At 40.6% G+C, this 13,181-nt stretch overlaps 1 protein-coding gene across 11 annotated transcripts in view; it reads right to left on the bottom strand.

Moving 5' to 3' along the window:
• Window positions 1-494: 494 nt before the first annotated feature.
• NBEA (neurobeachin) overlaps window positions 495-13,181 on the bottom strand; it is a 689,863-nt gene continuing 677,176 nt past the window's right edge. For all 11 annotated transcript variants that reach the window (XM_040448178.1, XM_040448180.1, XM_040448182.1 and 8 more), the window contains 4 exons: window positions 7,671-7,772; window positions 5,323-5,519; window positions 4,391-4,542; window positions 495-2,341 (listed from right to left, as the gene is read on the bottom strand). In XM_040448178.1, the coding sequence (XP_040304112.1) occupies window positions 2,251-2,341; window positions 4,391-4,542; window positions 5,323-5,519; window positions 7,671-7,772 (542 nt within the window). In that variant the 3' untranslated portion in view covers window positions 495-2,250. The remainder of the gene's footprint in view (window positions 2,342-4,390; window positions 4,543-5,322; window positions 5,520-7,670; window positions 7,773-13,181) is intronic.

The raw sequence follows: 13,181 nt of genomic DNA, 5'->3' as shown, positions 1-13,181 counted from the left end.
CTGTGCCGAAACGGCGTGGAGTGACCGGGTCCCTGGAGCATCACCCCTGCCGCCTGCCCGCCTGGCAGCTGCACCCCTCCTCCAGGTTGCTCGTCCCCTGCCTGTGGCATGCAGGCATGACATGATAAATTCTAGAACACACGGTTCAAACAAAAACAGCCTTATTCGATAACATTCAAATGATGAGCAGTTATATTCTTCACCATCACCTGCGTTTAGTTCCCTTTAAATAAAACACAGACTAACCCAAAAAGTGGATTATGTGGAAGAAAACAACAGGGCCGTTTCCCTCTGGTCACCATTGCCCCAAATCCCTGCCAGATGGTCAAGCAGAGCAGCTCGTGTATCAGCAAATTACGGAACCTCATTAGGACCCTATTTCATGTTTTTAGATGCCACGGGCCTTTATACGAGGTGATGTTGATTTCTTAAACTTGTATGACAACATAATGAATGTGTGTTGGTGAAGTGTCCAATGAAATGTGAAACAATCGGTGAATTCTTTGCATATTTTATTTTTCTTTTTTTTGATTTCCAACTCACACACATCTGGCATATTTTACATCTTTGCAATAAAACATGGTTACAATAGCTTAAGGAATTTATATATCCAAAATATTTCACCATGATCTCAAGATGAAATGAACTTGTCTTCCAGATGTTCAGTATCCTCCCAATTCTAAGCTACAAACTCAAGATATTGCTTACAGCCTGGTGATGAATAACTTAATCATTACGCTGATTCCCCAGAATTTCAGAATCTCATAAATACAAACAACAATGAAGAAGGAATTCAGTGCTAAAACTTACTAATACAAGGTGGATGACAAATAAGTAATCACATCAATAAATAATGATATGTTTCTGGTGCAAAGTGCCAATACAAAGAACCCATTATCTTGTGTTATCTTTTTAAATAAATGACTGCAAGTGAGTGTAAATTCTGAGAAAATCACATTCCTGTAACATGCCTCATAGCCCTACCGACACAATATGTACATCTATGACGATACAGTCACCAAATATACAAAGAAGAAACATGAATAAAGTGTATATACCCCTGGGTGTATAACTTGATCAGTACAATGTATGGAAAATCATTTGACACCCATCATCTTATATCATAAAAGATGAAGTGCCTTAGGCTAAGAATGTGGCTTTAGGTGAGAATTTCACAAGAACCTAAAAGAATAGCCTCAGTTATTGTTATAATAAAGTCTGGCTTGTTATTAAAGAAACTAAGCTATTCGAGAACCAAAGAGAAAAAAAAATTCAAAAATAGTTAGCATCAGATTCTCCTCCCCTAATGTACACACGCTAAGCCAGCAGGGTGAGTCTGGAAGAGATGTCCAGGAGTTGGGAAGTCATTACTATGGAACTAATGGGCGTGACTTCTATTTATACAAGAAAAACCAAGACCTCATCCCTAAGCCCCCTTTCTGCTGTGTCTTCAAATTATGAAGGGTAGGGCTGAATTTTCTGTGTCTAAAGTAGCAAAAATGGCAAATAATGGCTTAGTATCCAAATGCTTTATGAGCAAATTTCACTTAGAAGGGATGAATTTAGATTAAAAAGTGCAAACCATATTTTGGTGAAAATGTCAAAAATTACTGTTTGAGCCCAAATTCAACCCTTTCGTACAAGCTGTGTCCTTGGACGGATCTTTCTGTTTCATAGTCTGAATGCACCTGTTCCATCGAGACATCAGGATTAAAGAACATGCAAGTTGTAACTCCACAATAAAATTAAGAAACGTTTTGTTCTTTATACAAGGTTTTACTTTTACAAAAGTATCCCTTTAAATAAGATGCATCTGATGTACAAAGTATCAAACGTGTTTTTTTTTTTTTTCTCAGCTTGAAAAGAGGCTGGAAATGGGATGCAGGTTAGGTTCAAAGCTTAAACTTTGTAACAACTGGACACAAGGTTCCTCAGAATTGTCAAAAGTCTCTTGTGAAGCGTCCTACTACCTTTTCTCAATAAACAACAATATATGAAATAATTACCAAAACATCTCCTAATTCATATAATTTACATGATATAAGCTTGCTTGGTAGCAGCTGGTGTTCAGTCGTGAAAAAACACACAAAGTAAAATGGCTGCTGACTACAATGTACAGCTATTGCTGGGTGTGATGGAATGTACAAACGGAGGTCGATGTAGACGAGTTTTTTCCCACCAGAGATATTGCCTTTCCATGCAGCACTTGTGCTCTCAGCTTTAACTTGGCTTTTGGTTCTTCATTTGTCTTCAGTATCTGTTCTGATGCTCATAATGCCACCGGTTAAAATCTATATTAAAAGCTACGATGCTACCAGAAGCCATGCCAGTGATCAGAGTCCTGGAAAAGCAGAGATGGTGGTTAAGAGCGGTATGAAATCACTGATGTGGTTGCTGCTTTACGGTAGATGGTATCATGGTCTCTAAGTTCACCAAGTCTTGGTTTTGTGCTCATTGAGAGAGGGTTACAACTTATTCTTGGTTCTCCTGAGAGAAGCTGAATCTCTCCTGCTCACACCTGAACTGCCAGACCTGAACTGCTTGCTTAGCTTTTGATCGGACACTTCATCAGATAAACGCTCTGGGTGTGCATCTTCAGTGTGTGTACATGGCTTACATGCACGTGTTGCTGTTCTAACTTTCCAGGGACATTATAAAAGGCAAACAGAATTGAAATTAGGGATGAAATTAAAATAGAAATAGAAACTTTGTTAGTATCTTTCTTCACTCCTCTTTGGAGCCCCCTGGCACTACTGTGACCTTGCAGGTGCTCCCATCTACCCCCTCTCCCGGTGCCCACTGAATAAAGCCTTTCCTGCCCCCTCACCCTCAGGAAAAGTTGATCCCTTCCCTCTTCTGTTGGGGTGTCCCCGCTTCCCTCATATACAATTATGATTATCTGGTAGTGCTCAGTCGATGACGGTCGTAGCAGATGTTTGCTACACGAATACATGAACGACTAAGAACGCCAGGGAGAACACTTAAACTACTTAACACAATTTCAAGCACCTTATTTCAAAAACTTTAGATAAACACTCATGTATATACACATAATCACACAATAAAGCATTCCCATTTACTCATGAGTATGGACGACAGCATTTTGGAATACTCTAATAATCTTAGCCTGCTTAATTTTGCTTTCTGCAGATCAAATATCCCTTCCCCAAACTGAATCAAATTGCGTTGCTTTTCCTGATGACGTCAGTACCATTTTACTAGATTGTGTGATGCTTTGTTAAACGTGTTATATATGCTTTAATATTTATAACATTTTGAAAACAATATTTTTATAAAGAATACACAGATGGTTGAAAATTTTGGCTAGTAAGCTTTTCTTATTTCTGTTAAATATACAGCAAAAATAAGAGAGAAATTACATACCACATTAAGATTATCGAGTTTAAAAATTTTTAAATGTACGATGTTCCAAATATTCTTTTCACTTTATAATAAACCCCAAGGTGAATTTTAGGAAACAGTAAAATCCTGTTGCCAACTGAGGAACCATGGAAAATCAAATTAATTAATTCCCATACCAATTCTTTTTTTTTTTTTTTAATGTTTATTTATTCTTGAGAGAGACAGAGACAGAGTGCGAGCGGGGGAGGGGCAGAGAGAGAGGGAGACACAGAACCCGAAGCAGGTTCCAGGCTCTGAGCTGTCAGCACAGAGCCCGACGCAGGGCTCCAACTCACGAGCTGTGAGATCATGACCTGAGCCGGAGTCAGATACTTAACTGATTGAGCCACCCAGGTGCCCCTGTCATTCTTTTTTAAATGTTTATTTATTTTGAGAGAGAGAGCACCCAAGTTCATGAATAGGGGAGGGCAGAGAGAGGGGGAGAGAGATTCCTGAGCAGACTCTGTGCTCAGTGTGAATTCATGAGCCGAAATGAAGAGTCGGATGCCTAACTGACAGGTGCCCTGTTTTGTATCTTTTTAAAACAGGCCAGCTCTGGTCTACACTGAGCCTTCTGCTGGGAACTGCTAGCTACAAGTATGACTCGAGCTGAAACGCACCTCTGCTGAAACACACGTGTCTCCGCTTTCCAGAAGGGAAGCCTGTGGACCCTGAGACTAAGTGAGGATCTTCGAGCAGGGACGTTAGTGGGAACAGTTCTGTTTTGGGCAGTGTCTGATGTGCCTGTTCTCCCTCTGACCCATTCCTTCCTTTCTTCCCCCTGCCTTACTCTCTTCCTCTGTTTTCATCTTACCAGAATCCTTTCCTGGAGCATTTACTACCCTCCTCAATTTACCCTTTTCTGTGCTAGCCTTTCTTCCATCTGGATGCTGGAGACTTATTCACAGCACATTTCACCCTTGGTAGAAGGTACAGGACTTTCAAGGACAGTTCTCAAGTGATTACATTTCTCCTTCAGGTGGCTCACCTCTGGTCATGGGATAAGTCCATTGCTCTAATGCCAGCATCACATCCAGGGTAAATGTACAGCTGCTTGAAGTCACAGGCCTGCCAGACCTCCACCACACCGTTGTCCCCTCCAGTCACCAGGTTTTGGCCATCGCTACTCAGGAGAATGGCCTTCAGAAAAGGCAGAAAAGCAGCCATTTCTCTCAGATTTTCCCAGATGGTCAATGGTCATTACTGAAAAGCACTCAATTCAGTTCCCTCATAATTATTTTCTACTTTTTGCCATTTGTCCAAGTTTTCTCAAGTGCAGTCTACAAAATTTCCAATGTGGAATTCATCAGAGTTCTTACATAAACAAAGGATCTTATTAAAACCAATTAAGGTTACAAAATAACAGACGTCCCAAAGAGAATATTATCAATCTAATCCGGGAAGAACTTGAGAATTGAGTAACATGATGTTCTGTTAAGTCTGAATATCAACAATGTCAAGACTTTCAGAACAAATGGCAGAGGCATCATTTCAAAACAGCTTTTAATAATGATAAACCAATAATTACAATTCACTTATGAGCGAAGGGCAATCTGGTACACGTACTTTTGGTCTAGGGTTTTGAAGATAAGATTCTTTGACCATAAACTCACTTTTAATGTCAGGGGGTGTAGCGCTGCTTATAAAAGAGCTGAAGAAAAATCTCCTTAAGGGTCTGACCCTCATCAAACGAAAGCTGTCATCTCTAAAATCAAATTCACAGAGTTACCTACTTGGGACTAAATGAACTTCGGGTTTGTTCAAAGCATCAATCCACATGAATTTACCTGCTTTTAAAACCACCACACATTTCTTTATCTGGATACCAGAGAAACTGTATTATGGATCACTTAATGTGAGATAGTCGATCTTCAATCTGATGGCTTCAGTCCCTGTTTAGCACCGAACATGCAGACCTACCCGTGTTGAATCATTGATCTCCATCTGAGCCAAAAGTTTCCCATTAATGCTGAAATTGCTGAATCGTCCTCGTTCATAGTATATGATACAGTGGCCTTCACTCGAGACGGAAATCAAGCGCGGGAACAAGCAGTTCTCTGGTCCTTCAAGGGCTCGCAACAAATCTCCAGTGATGGTGTGGACAAGGCAAGGACCCTCTGCAGAAGGAGGATATCAACGGCCAGAGTCATTCATAATGACTAGTCACCTATGGGTTCTTACAAACACACTGACACTACCTGGGTACGTACACTCAGATTTGTGGAAGGAGGCAGAAAAGAAAAGAGGTACGCTGGCGGGAGCCAGGCACTGATGTTACGTTTAAACAGAACAAACACAGGGAGCTGTGTCTTCTGAGCTGACCTTCTCAACTTTTCATCTAGGGAAATACTTGGTCTTTTTCTACGTGAGATAATATTCTTAAAAAAGGATACAGTCCATAGATAATGTGAGATTAAAATACTGTATGTCCCAAAGTTTTCTCTTCATGCGATTTTAGAAATGTTTCTTCAAAGTTTAGAATTATCCACACAACGGCTAATTTTCTTTAGTTTCATCAGAACTTTAACATTATACCACATAAATACGTTCCTATCATAATGAGTTTCACCTTTTCTACAATTCATATATAAAATGTAAAAGGCAAAGTTAAGATAATTAATCAAGTGATTCAAACTGTAAAACAAGTGATTCAGAGTGTAAAAACACTTTTTGCCTTTATTTAAAAAAATTTTTTTTTTCAACGTTTATTTATTTTTTGGGGGACAGAGAGAGACAGAGCATGAACGGGGGAGGGGCAGAGAGAGAGGGAGACACAGAATCGGAAACAGGCTCCAGGCTCTGAGCCATCAGCCCAGAGCCCGACGCGGGGCTCGAACTCACGGACCGCGAGATCGTGACCTGGCTGAAGTCGGACGCTTAACCGACTGCGCCACCCAGGCGCCCCACTTTTTGCCTTTAAATATGAATAGTGAAGTGAGAGAATAAAAATAGTATGGGGGCTGACTTATTTTGCTCCAATTTTTTTTTCCTTCCTCCTGGTAGAAATTGTGTTGATAAGATAAAAATTTCACAAGTCAAGTTCATAAAAATAACTGGTTAATATAGCTTGGTATTATCTGTCTCCCAATCAAAAAAAAAATTCATAAAGACAGCTAATGAATTATATTTTTCAACTGACTCCAGTAGGTGGGAATTTTATTAAACAAGTGGCATTGTAAAGCTATACCTAAATTTTTACTAAATAGATGTGCATGATAGAAAAGACAGAAAATTAGAAAGAAAAAGAAGACAGCAATCATCTCTAATATCACCCACCACCTGCACAAAATTAACGTTGTCTTCTATACCTACCATGTGTCTGTATTTTCCTTTTCCTTTTCTTTCCTTTCACTTTACAGGATAGGATAATCTTACACTTACCGTTACTTATTTTTTAGTTAAAAAGACATTTATTAAAAATATCCTACGTGTCCATAGGGTTATTTACTCTTACATACAAAAGTGAAAAACACTGTCGCTACCTTCAGACATTACATCTATTCTCCACAAAGCGGCCAGGATAAGCTCCTGAAAACCAAATACGATCAACCTTGCTTAAAAATCTCCAGTGAGTTCCCACTACACTCAAAATAAAAGGAACATTGCAAGTTCTTGTGCCACTGGTCCCCGGCCTGCCAGCCTTCTCTCTAACTCCGCTGAGACAGCATCCACTCAGCCCCTCTGGTTTTCTTGAAGTTTTTCCTGAGCGTTAGGCTTCTTCCTGCCCCAGAGCCCCTCACAGTGAATTGGTGTCTGATCCAGAATTAGAATCCAGGTTTCCTAACTTTTCTTGAAACAACGCTTCTTTCACCAAAAGTCAAAAACTCCAAGTAATCATGTTTCCTTTCCCATCAACCTCAACACAGTCCCGGGCCTGATGAAGGAAGGGGCTTCTGGAGGGAGGGGGGTCCAAGGCCATGTCTGATAAGCAACCTGACTTCCCTCAGGGCCCCCATGGCATCATGAATATCTTCCCCCATCTTTTATAGGTTATTTTTAATGGCTGCATCATAGGGATGTGTTGCAGTTGAGTTTACCAGGGTTCTGGCTAGAGTGCTGGTGACCACAAAATACTACATAAAATTTCATATATATTTGATATTAGTACTAGTAAGTAATAATAAAACAAAATAGTTGCAATGAACCTAGGGATTACATTGTCTATACAGGGCAATGTCTATTTCCTAAAGGAAATAAATCACAAATCATGGTTAACTTGAGAGAATAGTAGTTTTTAAAGACTTAAAACAAAAGAAATGCCTTCTGACCTTTAGCACCACTGATAACAAGTCCAAGTTCTGCACAGACAGAAACACAGACAACTTCATGGTCATGGCCTGTGAGGACAGCTCTTGGGGCAGGATAGTCGCCTGCAAGGAAACAGGAGCAGTGGGTTACTACAGACCAATGGCAGAAACGAAGAGCTACACCACTACGTCAAACATTTACAATAATAACCGTGAACATCTATTATGGGCATTTGCTAGCTGTGTAACCATGAGCTGGTTGCTTAACCTCTCTACTGTTTCCTCATCTGTAACCTACTACTTCTGTAAAACTACTACATGGGTTGTTCAGATGCCTAAATAAGTTAACAAATGTGATGTGCTTACGACATTATGACAGTGGTGACAGCTATTCTTTTATTCCTATTGTTAGGAAACACACCAAGGCTGCCAAGGTATTTATATGCATTATCTCATTTGGTGATGGCAATATTCATAGGAGGTACGTACACTTATTATGCTTATTTTATGGCTAGAAACCTGAGGCTCTGCAAGGTTATTCAATCTGCATAAGTTCATACAGCTAGTAAGTGTTGAAGCTGTCTAATTTTGAAACCCATGCCTTTACCCATTTAAAAATTTTCCCTAAAATCTCCAACAAAACAGGATGACACGCTTTGATTCTGATGTGAGAGGTAAGTAGTAAAGAAAAAAAAAAGAGATGATCATCTTAAGTTTCCACTTGACTTAATAAAGTCAAACCTAGCTAAAAGTCCAACGGCATTACGCGCCATAAGCATTTTCACTGCTAAGTGCTTTCAAAAACATTAAATGGATGACTTTTAAGTGAAAGGCATTCTCTAAGGAGACTAGGAGCTGGGAGTATAAAGAGGAGGCATAAGGCATACCCTGAAACTCTTGACAACTCATCAAACAACCCTGGCCTTTCCCAGGCTTTCCAGTGGAGGCACTCGACAATGCCAAGTGTGGGGAAGAACAGATTGTGTTCGCAGAGTACAAAAGGGATCAAAAGATCTCCTTAGGAAGAGAATATCAGACTATCTGGTGAGTAACCTGCACAAAGACTGTGTGAGAAGGGTCAGCAAAGTTGAGAGGGCATTATGCCCAACATTGTCGTATGGGGGCAAACCGATTGGAGAAGCCAGTTTGGGACAGAAATGAGGGGCCTCTACAGTCTTGGGTGCAGACATGTGAAGGAAAAGGAAACAACAGAAAGTCACAGGCACTGTGGAAGGTGAATGGGTAGGGCTCTGAGTGGTTCTGTTTGGTGGATGGGAAAAGAAAGCCAGTGCTGGTCGCCTTGGGCACTTGTGAAGGCCAAAACGATTCACCGAAGTGAAATTCTGCTGAAGGTGGGGCGATCAGAAAGCAGGATGCGAAATACTTAGTAACAATACAATTTGGACTTGAACCACTGAATCAGATTCAACAAATATTTATCAATGCCTTGTAACACCCCAGTATTTCCATTTTTCATTAACATCACACTTATTAATGTGTTACGTTGCCCATTTCTTTCTGTCTTAATTTTTAAACAGTTCTAGCTGACTCCTATTGTCTGACATTGGTTTAGCTGGCTGTGTTGTTTAGTTTATTCTACAGTATCATCTTAGCAAAGAGTTTATTATATTATTATTATATTTTTATACTTTTTATGTATATTTCATCTTAAGCTATCAGTATTATTGACCATTACTTTTTCTCCTTGAAAAGGCATGTTGGAACTCGGTCGTGTAACTGCAACTCTTCCAGAATTCTTGGTATTTCTCAAACTAGGGTCCCTGTACCCTGAGGTCTGTGGATATTTTCTTGGGAGTATAAAGTTCTATGAAAAATTTTAAATTTCAGGTTTATAATTTGATGATACACACACACACACACATATGTTTATTTATTTAAAATTTATTTATTTATCCTGAGAGAGAGAGGGAGAGATAGAATCCTGAGCAGGCTCTGCACTGTCAGTGTGGAGCCCAACACGAGGCTTGAACCCAGGGAATGTGAGATCATGACCTGAGCCAAAATCTAGAGTCAGATGCTTAACCGACTGAGTCACCCAGGCACACTGATACTCTAAAAATATTTTTTCATCAGTTATAAAGATGAGACCTCTTTTTTGCTGTCTAACATCTATGCTGTGGCAATTTAAAATTTACATATGTTTTAAAACCTAAGATGAACTAATTGATTAAGTCAATGTTTCTCAGACTCGTTTGTGGGGTCCTAGAACACATTTCTCAAAGCCAGAGGTTATTTTCGTTTCATTCTGTTTTTGTTTTTTGGTGTTAATAACAATTTTGTTCTCTTTAAAAGGGATCAGTGTAACAGTCAAGTTTGATAAACACTTCTGTAGGTTAATTTTTTTTTCCAGGGTCACAAATTCTTTTCAAGTTAGTAGCTCCCACAAAGTGTCCTGATCTTCCTTTGTTTTTAGAAATAAATAATTCAAAGAAATCAATTACATATAAATATTTATAGCACATGCATGAAATTAAAAGAATGAAATACATTCATTTGTAGTCACCTCCTAGCTTAAGAAATATAGAACATTACTAGTAAGTTTGGTCCTCTCTTTTAGACTGTTTATTTTTTTTTTAATTTTTTTTCAACGTTTATTTATTTTTGGGACAGAGAGAGACAGAGCATGAACGGGGGAGGGGCAGAGAGAGAGGGAGACACAGAATCAATCGGAAGCAGGCTCCAGGCTCTGAGCCATCAGCCCAGAGCCCGACGCGGGGCTCGAACTCACGGACCGCGAGATCGTGACCTGGCTGAAGTCGGACGCTTAACCGACTGCGCCACCCAGGCACCCCATAGACTGTTTATTTTAAAAGTTCCGTTTATTTTTCTCTTCTGTTCATTCTGCCTCACCCGGTTATTGAGTTTGTGATTTTTTATTTTATTTTTTACTAAAACATTTTTTTAAACGTTTATTCACTTTTTTTAAAAAAAAATTTTTTTTTTTCAACATTTATTTATTTTTGGGACAGAGACAGACAGAGCATGAACGGGGGCGGGGCAGAGAGAGAGGGAGACACAGAATCGGAAACAGGCTCCAGGCTCCGAGCCATCAGCCCAGAGCCCGACGCGGGGCTCGAACTCCCGGACCGCGAGATCGTGACCTGGCTGAAGTCGGACGCCTAACCGACTGCGCCACCCAGGCGCCCCCGTTTATTCACTTTTAAGAGGCAGAGAGAGACACAGCATGAGTGAGGGAGGGGCAGAGAGAGAGGGAGACACAGAATCTGAAGCAGGCTCTAGGCTCTGAGCACAGAGCCCGACGTGGGGCTTGAACCCACAAACCGTGAGATCATGACCTAAGCCGAAGTCGGATGCTCAACCCACTGAGCCACCCAGGTGCCCCTGTGATCTTCTTTTAAATGGTGCTTGAGTTCCTTGCATACTGGCCTGTTTTTGTCTGTAAATCCTATTCTGGATGGCGTGCCCCCCACCCCTTCCACCCAATTCTTGTCTCTTAGAGAGCCACCCTGTGCTTTGGGGTTGACACTGCTCTGAGAGTTGTCTCCTGGGCTGCCATGCCTGGCCCTCATTGTGGAGGGGGCAGGATGGGGGAAGTGAATGTTCAAGGCCTGGGAATCGTGCCTGCCTCCTGAAAGCCCCTTGTTTGGCACGGATGTGGCCTGCGGCACTGAGCAGCCACACTGGTTGTCCAATTCTACACCCCACTGCGGCCAGAGGGAAGGCAACAACAGGTCTGGGAAAATTCTGGGCGGAAAGAGCGTAACTAAGACACCTTGCCCTGCAAGACACACCACGCTCTTCCCTCTGGTTTGCCAATACCTCCTCCTTCAGACCTACCCATCTTCTGTCTCTCCAGGAACTGCTCGGTTTCATGTGAGCTTTCTCCCATCCATCAGGTTCCATTCTCCTTTTGAGGCATCTCTTTGATGGAGTATGGGAGGAGGGGGATGGTAGCCCCAGAGAGCGTGCCATCGTATTCTAAGTTTATGTACATTGCTATAACGTGTTTCAATATTGGCAAAGTGTCGATTTATATTTGCCAGCAGTCCCAGATTTGTCTGAAACATATTTATAAAATTATGCTTCAAAGAGGCCCTGAGTTCCTTGGTAAAATGAGAAGTAACACTTTCTGTGTAATGTCACCCTTAATTTTTCTTTTCTTTTTTAAGGTTTATTTATTTGGAGACAGTGCACATGCATGTGTGCGAGTGGGGAAGAAGGGGCAGAGAGAGGGAGAGAGAGGGAGTCCTAAGCAGACTCCACACTTAGTGTGGAGTCTGAAGTGGAGTTCGACCCCATGACCCTGGGATCATGACCTGAGCTGAAATCAAGAATGAGAAGTTCGACCGACTGAGCCACCCAGGTGACCCTACCCTTAATTTTTCTAAGTGATTATTTTATCTTGCAAGAGACTGGTCAAATGAAAAATCCTGAAATTATATGCTTAATAAAATTTACATAAAGAATTTTCTAAACTTTTCCCTTATATGCTACAGAAAAAAGTAAAAAGCAACCTACTTCTCTTACAGGGAATTGAAAAACATGTATAAAACTATTCTTTATGTATATAATATATTATCTATTAGGAAATAAGGTTTTCAAAAGTTTGCAACTGATTTAGAAAGTTAAAAAAATTTTTTTTTCGTGACAATCTCCCCAGATCATTTGAATAAAGTGTGGAACAGAACTATTAGGGGATATTGTTTAGGGCCTCTGAAAGCATTATTTCTCAATTTAAAACAGAGAAAAGTAAATAAAATATTATGCAGGGGGTTTTGAATTGAGAAACCTGTATCAGGGGGAAAAAGCATATTTTCCTGCCAGGGACATTTCACAGCCAGGGACAGATGTCACACACCCCAACAATCATTCAAAATCTTGGGAATATTTTGTCACTGTCACATCACAATTGATGGATGTAGCTGGGGGTGAAAGGGCCCATGCACAGGGAGGGGGAAGGCGCAGGTGAGCCCCCCCCCCATCCCAGGACCACAACACCATCGCCCTCATCCCCCAGCATTTCCTCAAACAGAAGAGCTCTTGTGTGACGGAATTGCCGTGGATCATAAAGAACAAACATGCCGACTTTGACATTGCTTATAGACAAGTATTTGGAAAGTCCAAATACAAAAAGCTTATTATAAACAGATTCCATCTCATTATTAGGCAAAAGCCATTTCAATATTTTCCAAAATGGATGATGAAAACAGTACAAAGTTATTAGATGCTGTTATTCACATGGAACTGACGAGGAGAACTTTTTCAGTGAGATGGTCTCTGCTTTTAGAGAAATGATCAAAGCAAAGATACTCATGGTTCTTATTATTTTAAGCCTTACTTGTGGGGCGACTAGTATGCAGGGGGAAGCTTTGGTCCTTCTGAATCAAGAGCTAAACAAAAACAGCAGAGTTTCTACAATCTATGATCCTCAGCACGGTTCTACTGGAGTCAGAAGGCGAACGTCTTGATGATGTATGACCTGATTTTATCTACAACCTTCGTTAGGTCATGGCAAAAGGTATTTTCGTTCATGTTTATGCCTACGTGAAA

Source organism: Herpailurus yagouaroundi, unplaced genomic scaffold, assembly GCF_014898765.1.
Source record: "Herpailurus yagouaroundi ecotype Mexico unplaced genomic scaffold, PumYag 197, whole genome shotgun sequence".
NCBI classification, from domain to species: domain Eukaryota; kingdom Metazoa; phylum Chordata; class Mammalia; order Carnivora; family Felidae; genus Herpailurus; species Herpailurus yagouaroundi.
Note: the sequence above shows the minus strand (reverse complement) of the source record. Positions and strands in the feature narration are given on the sequence as shown.